Source organism: Macaca nemestrina, chromosome 1, assembly GCF_043159975.1.
Source record: "Macaca nemestrina isolate mMacNem1 chromosome 1, mMacNem.hap1, whole genome shotgun sequence".
Lineage (NCBI taxonomy): Eukaryota > Metazoa > Chordata > Mammalia > Primates > Cercopithecidae > Macaca > Macaca nemestrina.
Window position 1 is genome coordinate 29,897,536 of NC_092125.1, and position 25,654 is coordinate 29,923,189.

Sequence of the window (25,654 nt, forward strand, 5' to 3'; positions counted from 1 at the left end):
AAGAGTGCAAAGGCTTGTAACTTTGACTTGAATCTATTTCTCTTTAAAATTACAGGATGGTTCAGCAATTTGCTGTGGACTTTGAGAAGAGAATTGAAGGGTCAGGGGATCAAGTAGATACCCTGGAACTCTCAGGTGGTGCTAAAATCAATCGTATTTTTCATGAACGCTTTCCTTTTGAGATAGTAAAGGTTTGTGTCAAACGTTATTTTTTCCCTTAGTTTCACTTCATTTCCGTATTCTGTTTTATACAACTCAATAAAATATTGTGTGAGTGGTATAGAACTAACATAGTTCTTTGAACAAAACCTCCATATTCAGGTAATGAAATTCAGGAGAGAAATGTGTTCTTACTGATGATTCTGATTTTATTTAATGAGTTTTAACTACATTTCAAACACAAATACTAATTGAGTTTCCTATGATGTTTGTTGTCTAATTAATTTAAAAATATTTCTTAAGCATATACTATGCACCAAATTTCTAGGTGCTAGTGATTAAGACAGGCAAGGCCCTTGCTTGTCTAGTGGGGAAAGACAGAAAATTAACAAACAGACAAAATAAGAAAGTTGCAAATGTTTTTATGTAACATGATATAAAAGAAAGGGGCCAGATGAGCCACTGTTAATGGAATAATCAGGCAAGTTCTGTCTGAGCAGGGGACATTTAAACGGTGCCCAGAATGGCATGAAGAGGTCAGCTGGGTAAAGCTCTGGGGGAAAGGGGTTGTTCAAGGCAGAAGTAGCAACCTCGGATAAGACACTAAAGTATGAAGAGATGTGGCTGATGAAGGAGAGGGGCATGAAATGAATTCAGAGAGGGAGGAAGTGTCCAGTTCACACAAGGCTTTCTAGGTTGAGGTAAAGTCTATGCTGAACAATGGGAAGTTACAGGAGGGTTTTAAGCAGTAATGTGACTTGATTCGTTGATGATTTTAGAAGAATAGTATACCTGCTGAATTGTAAAGAGCCAAGAGACGTGAGGAGAACAGTGGGTCAGACAAGGGGTGGATTCATTTTCTGTGGGGTCTGAAACTTCTACAATTTTGCAGGTCCCCTTGAAGAAGAATACAAAATTATAAACACATAGTCAGGCACAGGGTCTTGGAAGAGGCTGGTGCAAGGGAGAAATGCTGAGAATTAAACTTCTTTAGCTTTCCAGTAAAAGTGCTCCAGCAAGAAAGGATAGAGAGAGGTGGGTGGCTTTGGGGTTTTGGAGATAAAGTTGCTAGGGCTTCGACTGAAATGGGGGAATGGAAGAAAGATAAGTTTTTAGATGACTTCCAAGGTTTTGGCTTTCACAGCTGAGTGAGTGGTGGTGCCCATCAGATGAGGGAAATGAAGGAAAAGCTCTGTTTGTATGGAGAAGTGAATTAGGAGTTCTGCTTTGGATGTGCAAAGTGTAAAATGCCCAATAGGCAGTTGAGTGGTTTTAGGGACCATGCTACTTGTCTCAAACAGAGAGGCGAGTGCTTATGTCTTCATGTGGGAAGCAAATGGGTAAATAGATAGTTTCATTCAAATGTGCTAAGTAAAGTGATAAACTTCAGCACAAAGTGCTATGGAAACACAGCCCACAGACATGAATCCCAGCTCAAGTGTGTGAAGGAGCCAGGCTTCTGAGCTGAGTTTGGAAGGATGAGCAGCTAGTTAAGCAGGAAGAGGTAGGTTACAGGAGGGGGTGATCTAGACAGGAGAGGAACGATAAAGGCCCTGAGCTATGAAGCCATTGGTTGTGGGTAGAGACCTAGAGCAATTCGTCATTCCAGGACATAAAGTATGAGGGGGAAGTAGACAGACAATGAAGCTGGAGAGGCCAAATCTCAGAATTCAGGGCTGAACTCAGTGTTCTCTGGCCACCCCTTCGAGGTCTAAGCTCTGTGATACTTTGATCCTACTTCCAAGTAGATTTATGGTACCTTGGGCTTCTGAGAAATGTTTGTACAGTAATCTATCCTGTGTTGTCTTTTTAAAATAGCACTAATTTTCTTTTACAAAGAGGTCTTTAACTCAAATGGTTTAAGTGGCCAGGGACAAAAGACAGTCATTGTTAATTTCAGGACATCTGTACTGCTACTGCACATCAGGTGATACCCTCATTTATGCATTCTCCTGTGCCTTCAGATTTACCGTATTTAGCAAAAGAATGAAGAATTATACATTTCAAATGAATGGCTAGATTTATGTCCAGAAGGCATCCTTATGCATAGCACTCCATATCTATAATAGAGTTAAAATCCACTGCCCCTAAACTCCCCAAAATCCCTAGTGTTCTGTGTTGCCTTGGACTTTATATAAACAGATGTTTTGGCCATCTGGGTTTAGGTTAGGAAAGACATGAGTATCCACTTATTAATAACGAAGTCAAGTTATTCTCATTCTGTATTGTTCAACAATATTATTCAAAGGAATTAAGTGTCATAACCATGGCTCATTTTGCATCTGCAGATGGAGTTCAATGAGAAAGAACTGCGAAGAGAAATAAGCTATGCAATCAAAAACATACATGGTATCAGGCAAGTGATTCACATTTTTTTTTTGTCATCTGTTCAAGGTACCAAAAGAAAATTAATGTTTATAAATAGCTAGGAAACTCGTCTTTTCATCATTGAACAGGGTAGAATACAGAGGTGGGAGTCAGAAACAGGAAATCCTGCTTTGAAGTTTAATGGTAACTTCCTGTATTGCTGTAGTCAGTTTTTTCCAAGTGAAAAAGCAAAAACATCTTCTGCACTTCCAGCCTGTACTCTGCACAATAGGGGATTCACAGATTAGCAAGACCCCATTCTCCAGAGCCTTCGTTTTTCATGAGGGAGGCCAGACATGCTCATAATTAATCATTACTTATACCGGAGAAGGGACAGATTAATTCTGATTAATGTTGTGGAGCAAGATTGGGAAAGATGAATGGAGGTAGTTACTTTCAAGTTTATCCTTGCATGTGGAGAGAATGATTTCAACAGGCTAGGGGGTGTTGTGTGTGCATGTGTGCTTGTGCGTGTGGGGGCATGTATATGAAGTGGGTGGCAGTGTGATGAGACAGGAGAGGATGGAAGGATGGAATGGAGGTTGTTGAGGCTGGAGGATAAAAGAAAGGGCTTTCTGGTGGAAGGTGTGGGATGACCAAAGGTACAGAGATGAGAGGGCACAGCATGTACCCATGGAACCAGGAATCATGCATGTGCATTGGGACTGTCTTGAGGAATGTGGTCAGGAGAGCAGAGGGACCTGAGCTGGGTGGAGCTGGGGGTGGGGTGGAACTTGTGTCTGAATTTCCACTTGTTTAAAGTGAGTTTATTCTAAATTACCTTCTATCTTAGTCTGTTTGGACTGCTGTAACAAATGACCACAGACTGGGTGGCTTATAAACAACAGAAATTTATTTCTCATGGTTCTGGAGTTTGAAAATCCTAGGTCAGGGTGTGAGCATGGTTGGGTTCTGGTGAGAGCCCTTTTCCAGCCTGCACATTGCTGTCTTCTCATTCTGTCCTCATGTGGCAGAGAGAAAGCTAGTCAGCTCTCTGGCCTCTTCTTATAAGGGCACTAATCCCATTCATGAGGGTTCTGCCCTCATGATGTAATTATCCCCCAAAGGCCCCACCTCCTACTACCATCACATTGAGGGGTACGGTTTCACCATATGAAGTTTTAGGGGAACACAAACATTCAGTTCGTAACAATTTCTTTAAAGAACTATGATGAAAACAAATGATTTTAAAATACTTATTTCTTCATTTCATGTACAGAAGGCTAAACATAACTTAATGAGCATATGTTGAATTGTAGTGTCCTTAATTCAAGGAAATAAAACTTAAGTTGCCTAGTACACAGATTGCCTCATATGTAGGAGGTGGCCTCTGCCTGTTGTCGTTTGTGGCTCAGCCTCTGCCAAAGGGCTGAGTTGAGACTATGCTGGGAACAGACCCTGAGAAGGCAAAGCTTGACACTGAGCGTGCATGTGATGAGTGATTTTACAAAGGAGTTATGATGCTTGAGTTGTTTATTGTTTTAAAATTTAGACAATCTGCTCCACAAATCTCAAATAGTATGGGCAGATATGAGTTTACAAAGTGAAGAGGAGAAAACCTCTATAACCAAACCTAATGTTTTTTCTTTTATCATCGATAGGATTTCTAAGCTCCCTATTCTATTTCTTCTACACCAAATCCAGAATACATATGGTGTAGAAACTGTTTTACTTTTTAGCTGGGCAGATCTGGTATTTGGACATGTTTATCTGATAGATGCAGTGGAACCAAATTACATTTTTTGGGTCATGCAGTATTTGAACTCAGCCAAATACAGTATTTTTACTTCACTTGTAAAACTCATTACCATATGTAGCTTTTGTCAAATATAACTGCAAAATCTCAGTAATTCAGAGTTATTGATTTCTGACTTATACGCCTAACAACAGGAGATTGTTGGTTGTTATTATAAATTTGCCTGTAAGATGATAAGAAATGCACAATGTCCTGAGCTTAAGACATACTCACGGTATGCTTATTTAGGCCTTTAAATATGCTTGGTTTGACAATTTTTTTCACATTTGATTCCATTGGCTATTTGAGTAGTAGAAGCCCTCTTTGCCCATGAAGGACTTGATGGAAGAGATGCTTTGTTTTTCTCCATTGTTTTGTTAACACTGAATGCTGACTATGAGCAAGGGAGGGAGACGGTCCTTATGGGGCAAATCAAGATAAATAGGGTAACAACTCTCCCTCCTGTGTAGTGATGGGACTAAAACATGTGCCAAGCTTCCTGCAACGTGAAATAGAATGCTGGGCTTCCAAGAAGGAAGGTCTCAGCAGCAGGACTGGGGAAGGACTGGAACTGTAAGTGCTTGCTTTGCATCTGGGCTTTATAGCACAGGTGGGATTTGAATAGACCAAAATTGTGAAGAGCGTGAAATGAACATCATAGACAAAGGCAAAGACATACAATATAAGCAAAGGCAAATTGACTAAAACATAGGGTACGCGAAAGGCGAGGAGAAAAGTAACTATGAAGAAAGATTATAGTCAAAGAGTGAAAAAATTTTAATATTGTACTGAACAGTTTGAATTCGATTCATACCTAGTTTGGAGAAATTACCATTATAATATAGTATGATTACTACAGTTAGAAATAGAGGTGAGCATAGGGTGCTAAGCAAATGATAAGAAGGAGCGTTAAGTCAAGATAGTATAAGGGAAGTGTGAAAAGATTTTCCAAAAGAGGTACTGTAGAATTCAGTTGCAGGAAGAGAAGTTAACTAATTAAGAAGAGGTGAGGAGGGGAGGGAAGAGGGCCTAGGAGTGGAGAGGATCCAGTGCCAAAGCCTGCAGCCTGCCAGCCTTCAGTTATGGCCAAGTCTCAGAGTTCAAAGGCCTCTGTTATTGTAGCTTCTCTCTATTGACCTTTTGTTTAAATTTGAGTAATCATTTTTCACTTTTTATGAAACACATACACATATGCACATGTATATATCTGCTTTCCTGAGTTCCTGTTCAGCATGAGAGAAGCATTTTTATAACACCAATTTGAATTAATTAGAGCCCAAAGGAAGATACTTGTTACTTTGGTTATCATTTGTTATTTTTGTAAAGTCATTATTTAATTTAGGCATCTTGAAATATTAAAATTAATTCATAACTCCCCTTACTGTCTTATTCTCCCAGTACCCCAGGACCTCAGAGTGGGAACTGTCAGGCTGACAGTAATATAGCTGTCCTGGAATGGATAAATTGTATAATCTACTATTTTAGTGTATAAAAAGTGAAGCTCACTGGCTGTTCCACAAAGGAAAAGGAATTGATTTTGGAATCTTTTAGAAATAGGAATCTAAATTGAGAACACCATTTCTATTGTAGCATTTCTTTTTATTGCTGTGAAACAGTGAGATAAGACAAATTACAGTTAAATATTAGTTAAGGGTCACAAGATGTGCCATATAAACATTTTGGGCACTGTTTTCAGCTAATACTAATCTTCCATAGATTAGAACTTATTATGGTTTAGCAATATTAAAGATATTATTGCCGGGCGCGGTGGCTCAAGCCTGTAATCCCAGCACTTTGGGAGGCCGAGACGGGCGGATCACGAGGTCAGGAGATCAAGACCATCCTGGCTAACACAGTGAAACCCCGTCTCTACTAAAAAATACAAAAAACTAGCTGGGCGAGGTGGCGGGCGCCTGTAGTCCCAGCTGCTTGGGAAGCTGAGGCAGGAGAATGGCGTAAACCCGGGAGGCGAAGCTTGCGGTGAGCTGAGATCGGGCCACTGTACTCCAGCCTGGGCAACAGAGTGAAACTCTGTCTCAAAAAAAAAAAAAAAAAAAAAAAAAAAAAAAAGATATTATTATAGCAGTGCTGTGGATGGAACAAATCGCTATGTAACTTTTAAACTTGGTCTATTACATGCTTAATTTAAAAAGGATGTTAATTTAAACATTTTTCAAAAGATTTTTGAATATTGCTCAATTTAAAAAATCTCATGGGCTGCTTGCTTTCTTACCTTCAGGACAGGATTGTTTACTCCAGACATGGCATTTGAAGCGATAGTCAAGAAACAGATTGTAAAGTTGAAAGGGCCTTCTTTGAAGAGTGTGGATCTGGTAATACAAGAATTAATCAACACTGTGAAGAAGTGTACCAAAAAAGTAAGTTGGAATTATTTAACTTTCCAGGACATGGCTTTGGTTTACCAACATTCCCTATCTCATTGCATGATTCTCTTTCCCTGACCCTCACTTTGTTACAGATGTTGTGTGTTTGCCTACAGGGAAGGGTTGTGGAAAATACTGAGTGGGAATTGCTTTCATGGAGGGCAGACATACTGTTTTCTATCATTCCTAATACGGTGGTTTAGAAAGAGTGTATTTCTTTGGCTGATTTTCCCCTTGTTGTCTTAAACAAATAAATATTATTTCCAAACTATTAGGCAAATGCCCTAAGCTTATTTTTCCTGTGGTGCATGGGTGAGGGTAATTGTTAGAGAAGGAAATCATCGATAGTACGTATATCATAAGAAAATTCTTCCAAATTGCGAATATGTATTCCACTTGAGCCTGGGTGTTCTGGGAAGGGGCAGTGTAGTGTAGTGGATAAGAATCCAGCCTTGGAGTTTCAGTGACCTAGATTGAAATCCTGGCTCTGATACTTTCTATGTGACCTTGGGTTTAACCTCTCTAGTCTTGTTAATTTATCTGTCAAACGAGGATGGTGATGATAATAGTAATACCACTTTAGTGAGGATTAAACAAGATGATGCCTGAAACCTATGGGCCACCTAACACACTGATTAACCATAGTTTAAGTGCTCAGTAAATGGTGGGTGATCCATAAATTGCCATTTTAGCAGCAGGGAAGTGTTGAAAAGATTTTCCAAAAGAGGTACTATAGAATTCAGTTGCAGGAAGAGAAGTTAACGAATTAAGAAGTGGTGAGGAGGGGAGGGAAGAGGGCTTAGGAGTGGGGAGGATCCAGTGCCAAAGCCTGCAGCCTGCATAAATATTAATAGATATTTATAAATAGATATTAATAAATAACATAAATATTAATAGATATTCTCTACCCTGAGTATCTATTAAATCTATGCTGTAGAGTGCTGGGGTAAGACTTCCCAAGTAGGAGGACTCCTCACTGAGGAATATGGAGAACATGTGCTGAATTTCTCGGTTCATGGAAGGAATATCTTGTATTGAAAAACACAAAAAGAGAATTAGTGATGGTGTTTACAGTAGGGTAGGTCTAGCCCCCTGACAGTTAACGCTCATGCTTTTAATATTTCTCCAACCTATGATAATTCTGTTTTTGTTAGTTTTGTTATCTTTCCCTTTATAGATGGTTATGAGGAGTTACCTTTCTGAAAAACTAGTGGGAAGAAAGAGAGAGAATGAGAGGGACAGAGAATTAGAATGAATATGAATATTAGTTCCCATTTACCTGACAGAAGGGCTCAGGTAAAGAACAGATGTACACAGGAGAAGAGGCAAGTGGGCCGAATTCCTAGATGTGAAGGCTGAAAGAAAAGCAGTAAATGGAACTAGCTTGGGACCCAGAGGTGACTGGGAGTTTCAGACCCCTTTTCTAGAGCTCCTACTGCTCTTCCACCTCATTTCCTAAACTCCTGGTTTTTCTTCTCCAAAACAAGAAGAGCCACAGGAGTAAAGGGACTGAGGGACAGAAAGAAGAATGCACATGGAGTTGAAAAAAATCAATCTTTCTACCGGCTCACCTCTTGGAAAGCTGAAGTCAGTTGCTAACAGTTCTCATCCCTGCTACCCTCACCTACTCTTCAAAATGCAACCTATCATGTCCCTTGTACATTTAAAGCTCTCTTAATTGATCTCTTTGCTGACTTTCAAGATTAACTGATACTGAGTTTCCTAAGGATTGCCACTCTCAGCACACAGATGTGTTTAGCCAGAGGCTTCTCTTTAGGTTGTCCATGTCTCTTACTCCTACCAATTAACCTGTCTTCTTTACGAGGGACAGTTGTGCTGCGTTTGTTCCCAAACCCATTTAGCCAGTCGTACTTATTTGAATAATATACTTTGAATAAACAGAGTAATTAAACTGATCCAATGCAAAAAAGACTTTGAGTTTTGTTTCTATGAAAACTAACCTGAATGCTGTGAGAAGACTTGATAAATGTTAGCTGCAAAAGCTTTGCTATTGACTAGGTGTAGGCAGGATAATGGCAAAAGAATGTGTGTGTGTGTGAGGAGGGGATTATAAAAATCTGAATAAGTTTGGCATTCAAATTATTTCACAAGTATCTTCAGGTTCTCCCTCCACTGTAAAGAAAGCAAAACTGGAAATCATAGATGAAGGATGTGGTTTATGTAAGACAGATGATGCATAACTCCGATCAGCAGATCCATATGCAGAGAACAGACCTTGGCCTTACATCAAAAGCTTGGCACATGTGTGGACATTTATGTTTTAAGTTATATAAAGTGTTTATGGTATGCATGAATCTTTCTTTTTTTTTTTATCATTTCCCATTTTATCCAACCTACTGGAAAGCCAACAGTCAGTTCTGATGGCATGGGATGAGACAGCTTGTTCCCAGACACTTTTTGGCTTCTATTCTTGCTCTCCACCCTTTCCATTATGCTCCTTGAATTGGTCTTCTATATATTTTTACTATCTTCTCAAAACATTTTATAGTTTGCCTTAGATAAACATAAAATCTAGCTTTTCCCCTGAGGTTACTGTTTACCCTTTAGCTTTCTTCAGTGAAGGATATTTATTCTAGCCCAAACTGGAAAAATCTGAGGGCCTTTATTGGGTATGACATTTGCCCACTTCTCCTTTTGTGGCTTCCAAAGATTATTCCTTCACTTTCTCACAGTCTTCCATTAAGGCCTAGGTGGTGCCAGCTGTACCTGTTCCTTATATTCACTGTCACCACCAAGTTCCAGGTCACTCCCTTGCATTCTTCAGGATCTTTAGAACCTGGCTTACATTTTTCCTCTCCATCCCCAATTCACCTTCAACTTGGAAGTGTTCAATGTCCATGCGGATATCATGTCCAATGCCTGAAAGCAACTTTTCCTTGAGATCTTTGCTCTCCATTCAGTCTGAGCTAGCACATAGTTTCATGACGTCTGGCTCTTGTTGTCATCAAAAAATGTTTTACTAGGAAATCGTAAACCCTTTTAAAGGGCCTGCAGAATGCTGATCACCCCCTTCATCCTCTTTAGATTTTAAGCCAATTGGGAAATTAACGGAAAAGCTCTATTTTGAAGGTTTGAAATTTAGTGTCCACTTCACTGCTGACATGTCTAGGTTGGAAAATGTGTCTGGGCCTTGCTGCTAAAGTGGGAGCCTCCTGTTATTTCCCCTTCCAGCATTAAACCTTAGAGCCCATAAGGTGTACGGGTGAGCAGATGTACATCCATCATTAGTTTTCTTATCTATTACTTCAGTTCCACTTGGATTAACTTGGCCACCTTTTGAAACTCCAGGACTGCTAAAATTTACTGCTTGTCTTTATTTTCCTTTCCCCACAGGCTTCTGAAGAGCTTGGAGATATTTGTCTATTTGTGTGAACTGGTGCCACAATATATTCATGGTCTTCCTCTTAGTCCAATTTCAACTGCCGCCCAGTAGTGCTTCAGTATCTTAGTAATTAGCAACTTCCTGTGTTCTCCATGATAATGATGTTACACTTTAACACTCTCTTCAAGCCACCTGACTCATCACTTTCATCCTCACTTTCAATGAAGATTTCGCGGAGAAAATAGGGGCCATAAATGGGCACTATGAAACATTGATTCTTGTCTTCTATCCCTCAAACTTACCTGTATTCACAGCCACACCCCCTTCTTATCCTCTCTGTTGAGATACTATTCCTGACCAAGTGGGTAGGGGATGGTTTCCTATCTGTACTCTCACCTCCTTTGAGGATGTACTCTTTTTAGCCTTTTATTTCCTGAATCATCATCTTCACCATCACATTTTAAAAAATCAGCTTATAAACATATCTATGTCTGTCCAAATTTAAAAAAAAAACAGTGACAAAGACTCATCTGCTGCCCTACTTTTCTCCTTTCATGGTCAGCCTTCTTGGGAAAAAAGTAATTTATGCTTTGCATCTTTGCTGTCTCATCTCCAGTTAATTCCTCAACTGAAATTTGGCTTCTAACCCACTATTCTATAGAGTTAATTATTGCAAAGATCAGTGAGAGTCCTGATTGCCAAGCCCAATGGACACTCTTATTCCTGAGACTATATTCCACTCTCTTTATAAAGCTGGCACTCCTCTCTCACGGGCTCTCTTCCCTCTTTCTCTTTATTCATTCTCCACCTCCTTTGAGCATTCGTCCATTTTTGCTTGCCTCTAAACACTGGGATCCCACAGAGGTTACTCCTGGTTTTATTCTGTTCTTACTATATTTTCTCCTTGACAGATCATGTCTGTGATAGTTCAACTACCACTTAAAATATTGCTGATTCCCAAATCTGTACTTCTAGCTCAAGCCTCTTTAAGGGAGGCTTGACTGCAACTATTCTCTTTTCTTACTTAAAGTGCTGAGCATTACTTTTAAGCCTGAATTACTCCAGTGGCCCCCTAACAGATCTACTTCTAGCCTGGTCACCCTCAAATTCATCTTTGCCACTGCTTGCAAAGTGATTTTTCTAAAAAACAGATATACCTTTTGCCTATATCCTCAAAATTATTCAACGACTTCTCAGAGCCTTGAGAATAAAGTTCAGCTAATTTAGGATTGTATTTAGCTTCCCCATCTGATCTCTGAATACTTCTCCAGCTATATCTTTGGTCCCACCGCTTGCTTCAGCCATTCTAGATGATTTGCACTATCTTCAAAGATTTTTCATGCCTTTGCCGTTTGCATAAGTGATTCCTTTTGTCTAGAATGTCTCACTTTCCCTCCTGTGTTTACCTGCCATCCCCTCTCATTTTTAGGGAGCCAGCTCAATCATTCTATTTTCCTTAAAATCTTCCCAAAGGGCCTCTGTGAGTCCCTTCCTGGTCTCTCTCCCAACTCCCCTTTTAGTGCTTCTGTTGATACCCTATGTGTATTTGTATCATAGCATTTATGATACTGCCCTGAGATTTGTTTGTATTTATTTGTTTACATATCTCCTCTTGTTGATTATAAGCTCCTTTGAAAAAAAGGCACTGTGTTTTTTATCTTATCTAACTAGACTGTAACACAGTGACCAACTCCACATATGGGCATTTTATAAACATTTAATGACAATTTAGATGTTCTAAAGTTATCCAGTGGTCACAAATATATATACTTGGTTTTAAAAGAGTATTTTAGCCATTCCTTTTAAGATGATAAAATTTAGGCAGATTTTCTTTCAAACATCTATCCTTTTCCTTATGCTGCATTTTGATGTTTTTCATTTTTGGCCTTATTAGGTATACTTTCAATATCTTTTATTTAAAAACTGGTCTAATTAAAATATTTTGCAAAGCAAAATAATCCTAATTAGAGTTGAGTCTGCTGGGACTTTATTACTTGCCTTCTTTTGAACATGAGCCATAGATAAGGTGACTATGTAATTTATTGTTCAGTACAAGACATTTCTGAGACTTAAAGGGGGTGCTATGAATACTTTCACTGGAGTAATAGGAGTAATCAAAGACTGCCCCAGGCAATGTGAAAATAAGTAATTCCAGCTATATTGTAATTATATATATATTTCTGTTATAGCGTATATACATATATAAACATAAAATACAGTTTTCATTTACAACTCCTCATGTGATGCCTTATGTGTAAAAACCTTAAATGCTTTTTTCTTCAGCTGCATTAAATAAACATCAGTGAAGAACATATGGGATTTATGTGTGTTCAAACAACAAAACACAAAGCTAGACTCCTAACCTGGGGGAATGCATTTCTTCCCAGATATTTTCTCACTGTTGTCTCTGGGGCACTGGAGGATAAGACAGGAACATTAGAGCTTTATGAGCTATTTGGCTTCATGCCAGGGACATCTCAACTTTAAAATTATTTTGGCGGGCATCTCTTTTCAGCTGCTTTTCCTTACCTCCTCTTCTCCAGTGCATCATCATCACAGGGTGCTGAAGGTCTTTTCAGGAAGCACTGAGAGGAACATCTTGGTTTTTTTAACCACAGTTTAGCAACTGTGACATTTACTGGCCTTTTGGGAAACCGCATTCTTGGATCATTATCATACTAATTAATTGATTTTTTTCCTGTTTAGAAAAAAAAAGTTTTGCAAGGGGGGAAAAAAAAGATACCTTAGTCAGCTATTAGAAATACAGGGAAAGGGCCAGGCGTGGTGGCTCACGCCTGTAATCTCAGCACTTTGGGAGGCCAAGACAGGTGGATCACCTGAGGTCAGGAGTTTGAGACCAGCCTGGCCAACGTGGTAAAACCCCATCTCTAATAAAAATACAAAAATTAGCTGAACGTGGTAGGGGGTGCCTATAGTCTCAACTACTCAGGAGGCTAAGGCAGGAGGATTGCTGGAACCCGGGAGGTGGAGGTTGCAGTGAGTCGAGATCGCACCTTTGCACTCCAGCCCAGGTGACAACAGTGAGACTCCATTTCCAAAAAAAAAATTAAAAAAATAAATAAAGGGAAAGATTTTCCATTAAGAAGTGCTGTTAGAAGAAATGCTGAATCTTGTGGCTTATTAGGTAAGTAAATATCTAGCTCTGAATACACATAACTAAACAAGTGAATCCAAGTCCTTACCATGGCTTCCAAGGCCCTGCACAGTCTTGCCCCCAGCTTTTCATCTCTAAACTCATCTCCTCCCCTTTCTCTCCTCCTCTCGGTCCTCTCCAGCTGCACTGGATTCCTTATTTATTTAGCAGGCCAGTGAAACATGACTGTAGAGTCTTTGCACTTCTCATTCTTCATATAGGAAATGATCTGCCCCAAGATAGCTGCATGGATCAAACCATTGCTTGTTTCAGGTCTCTGCTATTCAAATGCCCCATAAAGCAGAGTCTTTCGCTGACTTTTCTGTTTACAGTTGCATAGCCCTCCCCCAAACACACACACACACACACACACACACACACACACACACGCCATCGTTCATCTACTTACCAAACTTTATTCTTCTTTGCCGTATATATTACTCTTAATATATTAATTATATTATTTATGTCTGTTGTTGTTGTCATAAGATAATCAAGGGGCCTTGAGAATACAAGTTGCATGAGAATAAGAACTTGGCTTATTAAGCTCATTGCTCTGTTTGTCAACCCTAAAACAGCCTGGTTTTCAACAGTAATTATTGAATGAATGATTAAAAAAATGAATTATATCTCATTGATTCAGTAGGTGACGGTCAATTTGTCTGAAGTAGGATGAAGGAAAATGGCTTCAAAGCATCATACTATTTAGGACTTTCTTTTAGGGTTATATAGATGTGCTGTGATTTTTACGCTGCATGAAAATACTTGCATTTCACCTCCTAATGGTTGCCACCCAGTCAAACTCTGTGCTGTGCTTTGCATACAATACATGTCTAATGTAATAGACATGGTGCCCACGTTGGTGCCATGTAATAGCCTGGTGCCCAGGCTTCAAATCAGACAGGTTATTAAAGTCTGAAACTTTTGTTGGGTATTTTAGGAAATTCAGGCCTGGGACTCAGTTTTAATGTGATAGAATCTCACCTTTTAATCTTAAAACTCATTAAAGGATTTGTAATCTTTATAATTGGTTCTTAATTTATAATTTACCATGGTCCCTGATTTTTCTCCCACTTTCTGTTTTGAAGGTTTTTTTTTTTTTTCCATTTTAACTGCTCATTAATGTGTCTACCAGAGATAAACTTGGGAAGAGAGAGATGAAAATCTGATTATGATCTTCAGGTGTTGTTTTGCCACCATGTCAACCCACCCTGACTTCCTTTTTGGATGTTTTCTGAATTACTTAAGTAACAGGCCTTTTGACTACTCTGCGGCACCCAGTTTTATTCACTCAAGGTTGGACTTTTAATTTTGTTTTTGTTTTTCTACTCTCCTTGTTTCTTATTCCTTAGCATTTCATAAATAACACTAGAGTTCTCTTCATTTCTCTGTTTAAAAGTTTTTCCATCTTATACCTCACCACTTCTCCTGCTCTTTGTGGAAAATATTTGAGGTTTCTAGATTAAGTATTTGCCCACCTGGAGAAGGAAGCCTAACATTAGCCCACTTGGTCCCAGTTCGCCTAGTTGGGATCTGGTACTCCTTTCCGCTTCCTGCCAACTTCACTTTGACCTTCCTTGACTTCTCACATGCCACTCATATGCCAATGTAGAACACCCCATAAGGAACTTTCCCATTAACCCCTGTGCAACTTAGAAAACAGTCACTATTTCTTGATCTCTTTATATTACAATTGCTTCTCATCTTCAATCACCTTTGTAAATTTTTCTACAAATACATCTGTTAAAAAAATTTTTTTTCATAGCAAATGTGTTGTGCGCAGATGAGTGTCTTCTCATATCCTGAATAAATCCAACACTATGCTATACCGAAACAAAGGATGGCAAGGGATTTTGTCGGGTTGGGTGGGTGGTTAATTCACAGAAAATGAAATAAAAAAATTGAATGCTCTTATGAGTGCTAAAATTCACTCATCACTTGAATTATTTCTACTTGGTTTGTAGCAAGCAGCTAGCATTTAAAGGTTTATAGCTTTTTCATAAAAACCCTTATCTTTAGGTCAGCCAAACCAATCAAGTCAATTTAAGTATAGAAAAAATTTTGTTCTGACTTTATTTTCTTAGTGAGGTTTGGTATGGAACTATGAACAGATGGTTACCTAATAACTCCAGTTTTTGCTAGAGGCATCGAACTTGTTCCTCTTGAAGATACAGAAATCTTGCCTGGTCTCTTGACCATTTTAAGAAAAATGTACTAGCATAGCATAGATCTTATGATTTGATAAACTGTTAATACATTTTGGAAGTGTATAATTTTTGTTTTGTTGGATAGAAATGTCTTCCAAGTTTTTTTTTTCTCTAGGAAAATGTGACTTATTGAAATTAAATTTTTATATTGAGGTTCCACCAAAATAATTAATCACTACCCTAAATAACACTTATAACATTGGACCTTATTAAAACATGTTTTGCTGCTTTCTCTCAGAACATGTATAATTAAAATATTCTCCTTGAATTAAATGTTGAAGGTTTTGATTCCTAAAGTCATGTATATTGTATTGTTTCTCCATTGAATCTTCTTTATTATTTAAGAATACTCAACGCAGGCCAGACGTGGTGGTGGGTGCCTATAGTTCCAACTATTCAGGAGGCTGAGAAAGGAGCATTGCTTGAACCCAGGAGGTGGAGGTTGCAGTGAGCCAAGATGTGTCACTGCACTCCAGCCTGGGCAACAGAGTGAGACTCTGTCTTAAAAAAAAAAAAAAAGGATGTTCAATGCAATTTTAACAATAAGCCATTTAGAACTAATTTGCTGTATAATAAATGTATAGCTTTGACTACAAGTTTCACTATTATAATGTAAGCATCAAATCTTCAGAGGACCTCTCATACCTGGTTTATGCATTTATTTCTTCATATTTCCCCTTGGTTTTTAGAAAATATTTCTCTTATATGACTATTTATCTGTATAGGCAACCTGCCACTCAAGACTATGTGGTTTCTAATATCAGGTGTTATGACATAAACTGAGCATGGAGCTGGACTGTAGCAGTTGCACAATGAATGACTGATGTGACATAAATTTAGGAATGTAGTTATTATAACGAATAGCAAATCCTTAATCCCTTGACTCTCTATAAACCAATTTATAGGTTATTTAATTAATCATTAGAGGAATAAAGGCCTAAAGATGACATCTTCTACATCAATATTATTTGGGCATACATAATTAATATTCTGATTACTTTGACAAATAATAACTCCCGTATTCTTACAACTGTAGGCTTTTAATTTGACATTCAAATTTAAAAAGTGCAAAAATGATTGACAATTATAAGGGAATAAATGATTGAAGAAATGGTGATTGCACATTAAATAAGAGACATAGAAGAGAGGTGAGGGATTGAATTGAGCAATCAAAGTTAAGTATGTTTTAAAGCTAAGTAAAGGGTGACGCAAACTGAGCAGGGCACAGTTTGAATGAGATCATGAAATAATCTCATTATGAGATTAAATGAAATAATGAAATGAGTGGTAGAAAGCCTAATCAGAAATAATTTTAAACATCAGTAGGACTTTTTTTTTTTTAAGCCTCTCTATGTATGTATCTTAAGAATTGGGACTATTTATATATTTGGGACTATTTATATATAAAAAGAATTGGGACTATTTATATATATTTGAAAGCCAGCAGTTAAAACCAAGATTTTGACTCTTATACTCCCACAATCAGTTCAATATCAACCAGCTAGTAAACAAACCAGTTGTTTCATTAATGCCATTCAGTGATGCCTAAATCTTACATTGCTTAGTGTCTCTTCAAGGTTTTTCCTCCTTTGTCTCCATAATGGTAGTTATTCTAGTGTATACTCTTTTTCTTTTGTTCTGCTTAGAATTTAGGCTTATTGACTTCCAGTTGTCTCAATTGTAGGTACAAAACTGTGGCTCTTACAGATTCCTTTCCTGGTAGAATTAAGCCCACGGGCAGTAATCTTGGAAAGATCAGGAGATACACGCATGCACACAGATCAATCCTCCTGCCAAGGCCAGTAGATTGGAGGCATTCTTAGATGTCTGTACTTCATGGGATATTCTTGTCATTATGGCCTTTCCCTGACTTAATGATGGCCATGTACTGGCCTGGGGTCCTTCAGCTATCAAGTGTTTAGTTTCTGAATAAATATTTATATTGCCACTATTTGATGGTTTTAAAAATAACTTTCTGCTGTAATCTGTTTTCTAAATGTTGTTAAAGGCATCCCAGTCTTCCTTGGTAGACCTCAATTGCTTGCGTAGTTACTTCTCTGAGGCAAAGTGATTCTATAATAGTCTGGCTGTCATTGAATAGCTTGGGAGGCTGTCTGGGTGCAGGGGAATTGATTGTCTTGGTGGCCTAGGGCAGGCTAATGGTTGGTGTCAGATACATCACTCAGGTTTGCACTAGTCAAGAAGGACTGGAATTGATCAGCCATCTCTTCCACTCTGAAGGCTTTTATAAGCCTCACAAAAAATAACTTGCAGGACTTTCAGAGAGTTAAGAGGGGTTCTGGTATAATAGAGCTTTTTCTGGAGAATGTTGCCAAAATAAGAAGTATGAGCTCCATTTGTATCTTGCAATAATTCATGAAATGAGCCCCCAGGTGAGCATACATCTCAGGATTCAGGTAAGAGCCAGTAAGGGGATGAGAAATCGAGGACCTCATAGAGACACTGGTGATGATTTTTGAGGTAACTAAAGCAGTCAGATTTCTATGCTTTTATGATGTTATGAACATAATCTATATCCACTGTAGAAATATTTGGAAAATGTAGATAAATAAAATTATGCATTATTCAAAGAATTATCTCTATTAACACTTTTTAGTATCGTGCAAATCTTTTTCTATGCAGAGAGAGTAGACTTGCAGCAACGGAAGATTTAACATATATGAGATCTTGTGATTATGATGGTTCCATGAAGTACTGTAGTTTGTTATCTTGCTAACACACTAATATATGTTGTGCATGCTGTAAAGGTAATGTGTACAGTGACCGCAGGTGACCATACAGAAGCCACATTTCAGGGAGGCCTTGATCCAAGTCCTTACAAGTTTGGAGAAATATTATATGCTACCATATTACTCAAGAATGTTGGTATTTGTAAGATTGGGCTATATCCTTGAAAAATATCGAGGGTATATGGTGGTGTGTGACTCTGTGCGTGTGTGCATGTGTGTGTGGATGTGTCTTAGTTCATTTTCTGTTGTTTGTAACAGAATACCTGAAACCTGGTATACAGAAAAGGGATTTATTTCTGTATACAGAAAAGGAATTTATTTCTTACAGTTATGGAAGCTGAGGAGTCCAGCACTGAGGGTCTGCCTCTGGTAAGGGCCTTCTTGCTGGTGGGGACTCTGTGCAGAGTCCCAAGGTGGTACAGGGTATCAGTCATATAGTAAGGGCACTGAGTGTGGTAGCATGCTAGCTCAGGTTGCTAGTCCTCTTCTTATAAAGCTACTAGTCCCACTCCCATGATAACCTATTAATCTATTAATCCATGAATGGATTAATCCACTCATGATGGCTGAGCCTTCATGACCCAATCACCTCTTAAAAGCCCGACTGGTCAGTGTAGCCACATTGGGAATTGAATTTTAGTATGAATTTGGAGGGAAGAAATATCCAAACCAAAACACTATGCTTGTGCATAATCACATTATATATTTAGTAGCCTAATTTTCTTCACTTAGTGTTGTAAATACCTTACCGTGTCATTAGCTATACAAAATTAATGTGCAAAAATCACAAGCATTCTTATACACCAGTAACAGACAAACAGAGAGCCAAATCATGAATGAACTTCTATTCACAATTGCTTCAAAGAGAATAAAATACCTAGGAATCCAACTTACAAGGGATGTGGAGGACCTCTTCAAGGAGAACTACAAACCACTGCTCAGTGAAATAAAAGAGGATACAAACAAATGGAAGAACATACCATGCTCATGGATAGGAAGAATCAATATCGTGAAAATGGCCATACTGCCCAAGGTTATTTATAGATTCAATGCCATCCCTATCAAGCTACCAATGAGTTTCTTCACAGAATTGGAAAAAACTGCTTTAAAGTTCATATGGAACCCAAAAAGAGCCCGCATCGCCAAGACAATCCTAAGTCAAAAGAACAAAGCTGGAGGCATCACGCTACCTGACTTCAAACTATACTACAAGGCTACAGTAACCAAAACAGCATGGTACTGGTACCAAAACAGAGATATAGACCAATGGAACAGAACAGAGTCCTCAGAAATAATACCACACATCTACAGCCATCTGATCTTTGACAAACCTGAGAGAAACAAGAAATGGGGAAAGGATTCCCTATTTAATAAATGGTGCTGGGAAAATTGGCTAGCCATAAGTAGAAAGCTGAAACTGGATCATTTCCTTACTCCTTATATAAAAATTAATTCAAGATGGATTAGAGACTTAAATGTTAGACCTAATACCATAAAAACCCTAGAAGAAAACCTAGGTAGTACCATTCAGGACATAGGCATGGGCAAAGACTTCATGTCTAAAACACCAAAAGCAATGGCAGCAAAAGCCAAAATTGACAAATGGGATCTCATTAAACTAAAGAGCTTCTGCACAGCAAAAGAAACTACCGGCCGGGCGCGGTGGCTCACGCCTGTAATCCCAGCACTTTGGGAGGCCGAGGCGGGCGGATCACAAGGTCAGGAGATTGAGACCACGGTGAAACCCCGTCTCTACTAAAAATACAAAAAAAATGAGCCGGGCGCAGTGGCGGGCGCCTGTAGTCCCAGCTACTCGGGAGGCTGGGGCAGGAGAATGGCGTGAACCCAGGAGGCAGAGCTTGCAGTGAGCCAGGATCGCGCCACTGCACTCCAGCTTGGGCGACAGAGCAAGACTCCGTCTCAAAAAAAAAAAAAAAAAAAAAAAAACTACCATCAGAGTGAACAGGTAACCTACAGAATGGGAGAAAATTTTTGCAATCTACTCATCTGACAAAGGGCTAATATCCAGAACCTACAAAGAGCTCAAACAAATTTACAAGAAAAAAACAAACAACCCCATCAAAAAGTGGGCAAAGGATATGAACAGACATTTCTCAAAAGAAGACATTCATACAGCCAACAGACACATGAAAAAATGCTCATCATCACTGGCCATCAGAGAAATGCAAATCAAAACCACAATGAGATACCATCTCACCCCAGTTAGAATGGCGATCATTAAAAAGTCAGGAAACAATAGGTTCTGGAGAGGATGTGGAGAAATAGGAACACTTTTACACTGTTGGTGGGATTGTAAACTAGTTCAACCATTGTGGAAAACAGTATGGCAATTCCTTAAGGATCTAGAACTAGATGTACCATATGACCCAGCCATCCCATTACTGGGTATATACCCAAAGGATTATAAATCATGCTGCTATAAAGACACATGCACACATATGTTTATTGCGGCACTATTCACAATAGCAAAGACTTGGAATCAACCCAAATATCCATCAGTGACAGACTGGATTAAGAAAATGTGGCACATATACACCATGGAATACTATGCAGCCATAGAAAAGGATGAGTTTGTGTCCTTTGTAGGGACATGGATGCAGCTGGAAACCATCATTCTTAGCAAACTATCACAAGAACAGAAAATCAAACACCGCATGTTCTCACTCATAGGTGGGAACTGAACAATGAGATCACTTGGACTCGGTAAGGGGAGCATCACACACTGGAGCCTATCATGGGGAGGGGGGAGAGGGCAGAGATTGCATTGGGAGTTATACCTGATGTAAATGACGAGTTGATGGGTGCAGCACACCAACATGGCACAAGTATACATATGTAACAAACCTGCACGTTATGCACAGTACCCTAGAACTTAAAGTATAATAAAAAAAAAAGTGTCATTCAAAATGGTTACATTACATCACGTAAGTGGATCTACCTTCATTTATTTAACGTCATCGAATACTAGGTAGTTTATAGTTTTATTTGTTTATCTTATTGTTGCTTTTCCAACTAATGCTGTGATGAATGTCCTTATCATTGTAGTTCAGTCCTCTGTGAGGTTATTAGGTTGAGATCTCTGTCTCTTTCTCCCTGTCTGTGTGTGTGTGTGCACGCACGCAAGACTTTTGATACGTAATGCCAAATTGCTTTCCAGAACGATTTCTCTTGTTGATACCCCTCAGCAAGTTTAAATTGTGCTAATCTCAGTATACCTTCACCTGTAGTAAGTCTTATTAAAAAATCATAGCAATTTGCCAACATAATAGTTATTGCTTTTCTTTGCATTAGATCACTTTACAGTTCATTTTTCCTTCTGTTTATTGACTCTTACTTTTTTGTGAATTGAATCATATTCTTTGCCTATTTTATATTGAGCTATCTAGTAATCTCCTTTAATTTGCAAGTACTTTAAAAATTGGAATTAATATTTTGCCTGGCGTGTCATGAATGTGCCCACTTTTCTCCATTTCCATGGCTGTCATCCCAGTAGAAGCCACCATTATTTCCATTCCATCTGAATTGCTTCAGTAGCCTAAATTCCTAACAGAATTGCAAGGATCTGCTTGATGTGGCCCCTCTCTACTTTTCTAGCTTTGTCTCAGGATCATAATCCTCAATTTCTGCACTGACTTTCTTTTACTTTTATCACTGCTAATTGCCTGCACTTCCATCTCACCTTCACACATGTTTCTGTTCCTGGCAAACTTCATCTTCTCCATGGCCATTCTTACATACCTTTGCCTGTCTAAGTCTTCCTTCTGGATTAGGGTTCCTTAAACATTTTCATAGCATCCCATTCTCTTTCTTCCTTATATTGAAAACAACTGTAATTAATCTATTCACTTTTACAAACTATTTTTTGAACAATTACCTGCATAACTTAGATGGGGTTAAGTGATTGACATACACAATTTCCATAGTTTTGGGGAAAAATGTACATATACACATCTATTTTCTATGGGGAGAATTTAAAAAGTTAAAGGAGTCTCTCTGTGCTTCATGGGATGAATCATCCTTGAAGAGTAATGGACAAGACCATGGGCTCTGGAGTCCTAGGACTTAGGTTGGAATCCTGAATCCACCATTTTTGAGCTGTTTAGTCATGGGCATGAGTTACTTAATCTCTCTGTGCTTCACTTTTCTCCTCTATTAAATGGGATTGGCTGGGCATGGTGGTTCACGCCTATAATCCCAGCACTTTAGGAGGCCAAGGCAGGTGGATCACCTGAGGTCAGAAGTTAGAGACCAGCCTGGCCAACATGGTGAAACCCCGTCTTTACTACAAATACAAAAATTAGCTGAGCTTGGTGGCATGTGCCTGTAATCCCAGGTACTCAGGAGGCTGAGGCAGGAGAATCGCTTGAGACAGGAGGTGGAGGTTGCAGTGAGCTGCGCTCTAGCCTGGGTGACAAGAGCGAAACTCTATCTCGGAAAAATAAATAAATAAATAAATAAATGAGGTTAATAATTATATCTGTCTTTTCTGATTGCTGTGAATATTGAAGGAGGTAATTCATGAAGTCCTTAGCTCCTGGCACATGGTAGGCACTATATAAAATGTTAGTCTTTATCCTTTTCTTTGTCCTGTTTTCTGACTTCGTCATCTTTGAATTTTATTAAGTGCCAACTCGGCAGGAGCCCAGTGCTAGATGGTATCCACGGTTCTGCTTTCTTCCTAGGGAATTGCTCCACTGGTTTTGAAGTGTTTCCTCAACATAACAAGGTTACTTCTGATGATAGTTTGTGAAGCCTCTCCCATCACCTTGACATTCTTCTTTAGAAGATGATGATATTTCATTTTTGCTTCCAGAACGGCAATGAGTATCTTCTGTAAAATACATAATTTATCTCTGCTTCTCTTTTGGTAGTGTAACTTTTTGAGTATTAATACTCAGATCTGCTTTTCTTGACAGCTGGCAAACTTCCCCAGGCTCTGCGAGGAGACGGAAAGGATTGTTGCTAACCACATTCGTGAGCGAGAAGGGAAGACAAAGGACCAGGTAAGGAGAGGTCTTCCCTGGTGGGAGGTCGAAGGTCTCTGCGAGGTTGTCTGGTAGTTCCCAACAGTCAGCCTGTCGCTTAAAGGAAAAAAAAAATAGTGGAACACAACTACATTTATTTTTACTTATTTATGAATTATACACATACTATATTCATATCTTACTTATGTTAAAAATATGAGCAAATAGAAAGACTTCATTCAGAAAAATGAGATGCAAAAGCAGTAACAGGAGTTTCGTTATTTTTTTTTCTCAACACTCCATGGATCATGCATACATCCTACTTTGAAAACCACTAATCCAGAAACATACCACATTTTCTCTTTAAGACAGGAGTTCTTAACTTTTAATGGGCCCACAGATGGGCTCCAGAAGATTCACAAACTCCTAAAACATTATGCAAAATGCTCAGTGTTTTTATTGTTTTCTAAGGAGACAGTGGACCTAGCTTTTCATCAGCTTATCCATATAACCTATGATTGAAAAGAAAAATTGAGAACTACTCTTTTAAACATTTCTATTTTATGAATGTTTGTGGTTTGTAAGAAGTGACCCTGAAATTGTTTTCTAATCCTAGCTCTGTGATTTGGAAAGATTATTTTCAAGTGAGAATAATCCATTTAAAAAATAAAGGACTACATGGAAAGAATAAAAATCTTCTTAGGTTTAAATGGATTTTTCTTAGTTACTTATAAAACATTGTAACAGGAAATACAAAGGGTTTTACATACCCTTGAATTCCATGACACAGCTGCACGTGTGATGTTGTGGAGAGAACACTGGACTTAGGCCATGTGCTCTCCACAAAATAACATCATGTTCTTGTGTAAATCACTTCTTTGGACTGTTGTTTTCTCATGTACAGCATTAATATATTGGTCTATATGCTCTCTGAAAGCCTGTGTAAGTTAGTATTACCGGATTTTGTGATTCTCAAATGAGTGGGAAGGAGGTGAGGGAGAAATAGGGAAAAGGAAGAAGACAAAATAAAAGAGAGAGGAACAAACTACAGGGAGAGACACACACAACACATAGCGTGTGTGTCAGGAAGAGGAGCAGGTGGAGGAGAAAGGGGACAGAGGGATGGAGACCCAGCAGGTTGGGACATTCGTGAGTGATTCCAGTATCCACCTTTTCTCTGCTTGAACTGTGGATTCATTGTCACTACTTTTTATCATTGTGTTTTGAAAGTTAATCACTATTTATAGTTTTCACTTGTTTATCAACTTTCACACTCTTGAATAGCTGAAATAGCCAAAAGAGGAGAAAACAGGCTTTGTGTTTCAGTTGAGATGAACAAATCAGTATTAACTCCTGAGTCAGTGAAGTCAAGCCTAGAGCCAGATATGGAGCCCCAGGGCCAGAGGTTCTCCCTAATGTCTGGTGTCTTGGCCCCTCCTGGGCTGAGAAACCGTAAAATCTTAGGAATCAGCTGTACTCTTGACCTTAAGTAAATAAGCTAACTGTTTTAATTTAGTGTCTTTCATCTATAATATTCAAATGATAATAAATCCTACTTAACTCTTTGGGATCCTCTGTCAAAATAATATTGGAGAAAATATAGGATAATTATTTAAACCATTTTAAATATTTCTAATCATATCTATGTCAGTTGTTAGCTTCTTCATATTTCAGAGTTTTTGTTTTAGCAAAATGGCATGTTCAAACATCACAGTGTTGTTAAGATTGTGGGTTCTGGGCTCAGACTACCTGATTTTGAATTCAAGCTCTGTTGTTAACATTTTGTGTAACTTGTGACAAGTTATTTGACATCTTTACACTTCAATTTTCTCATCTTAAAGTGAGACAATAGTGGTAGTTAACTCACAGCCATTTTGTGAAGATGGAAGAAGTAATCAAAATGCAAGACCAGGCATAGTGGCTTACACCTGTAATCCCAGCACTTTGGGAGGCCAAGCAGGCAGATTGCTTGAGGTCAGGAGTTCGAGACCTGCCTGGGAAACATGGTGAAACCCTGTCTCTACAAAAAATTAAACAATTAGCTGGGCATGGTGGCCTGCACTACCAGTAGTCACAGCTACTCAGAGGCTGAGGTGGAAGGATCATGTGAGCCCGGGGATTTAGGCTGCAGTGAGCCATGGTTGCGCCACTGCACTCCAGCCTAGGTGACAGAGCGAGACCCTGTCTTAATATACATATATGTACATATGTAACAAACCTGCACATTGTGCACATGTACCCTAGAACTTATAGTATAATAAAAAAATATACATATGTATCTGTCTTAGTTCTTAGTTCTTAATTAATTTTAGTTGTTTTTGTTTTTGTTATTGTTCCCAAAGAGCTATGACACGTGATAGATTCGAGGAAGAATTGCCTTTTCTGATTTCAAGGGAAATTGTTTTCAATCTGCAACTCAGTTACAGTGATTAATTTATTCCCCAAGTGGGACATAAGGGATGGGACAGGCATCTCCCTACTGAGTCACAATCTCAGATGGTCTGGTCCAACAGTTATCAAGTTCCTGTCACAGCTAGTAGTGGTCACCTCTAATATATGGACCTGTGTGG

General features: G+C 38.7%; 1 protein-coding gene across 9 annotated transcripts in view; it reads left to right on the forward strand.

Moving 5' to 3' along the window:
- The window catches only part of LOC105484426 (dynamin 3), a 564,467-nt gene that overhangs the window by 198,905 nt on the left and 339,908 nt on the right, over positions 1 to 25,654 (forward strand). For all 9 annotated transcript variants that reach the window (XM_071069595.1, XM_071069603.1, XM_071069594.1 and 6 more), the window contains exons 8-11: positions 56 to 191; positions 2,448 to 2,515; positions 6,501 to 6,639; positions 23,037 to 23,123. In XM_071069595.1, coding sequence (XP_070925696.1) covers positions 56 to 191; positions 2,448 to 2,515; positions 6,501 to 6,639; positions 23,037 to 23,123 — 430 coding nt within the window. The remainder of the gene's footprint in view (positions 1 to 55; positions 192 to 2,447; positions 2,516 to 6,500; positions 6,640 to 23,036; positions 23,124 to 25,654) is intronic.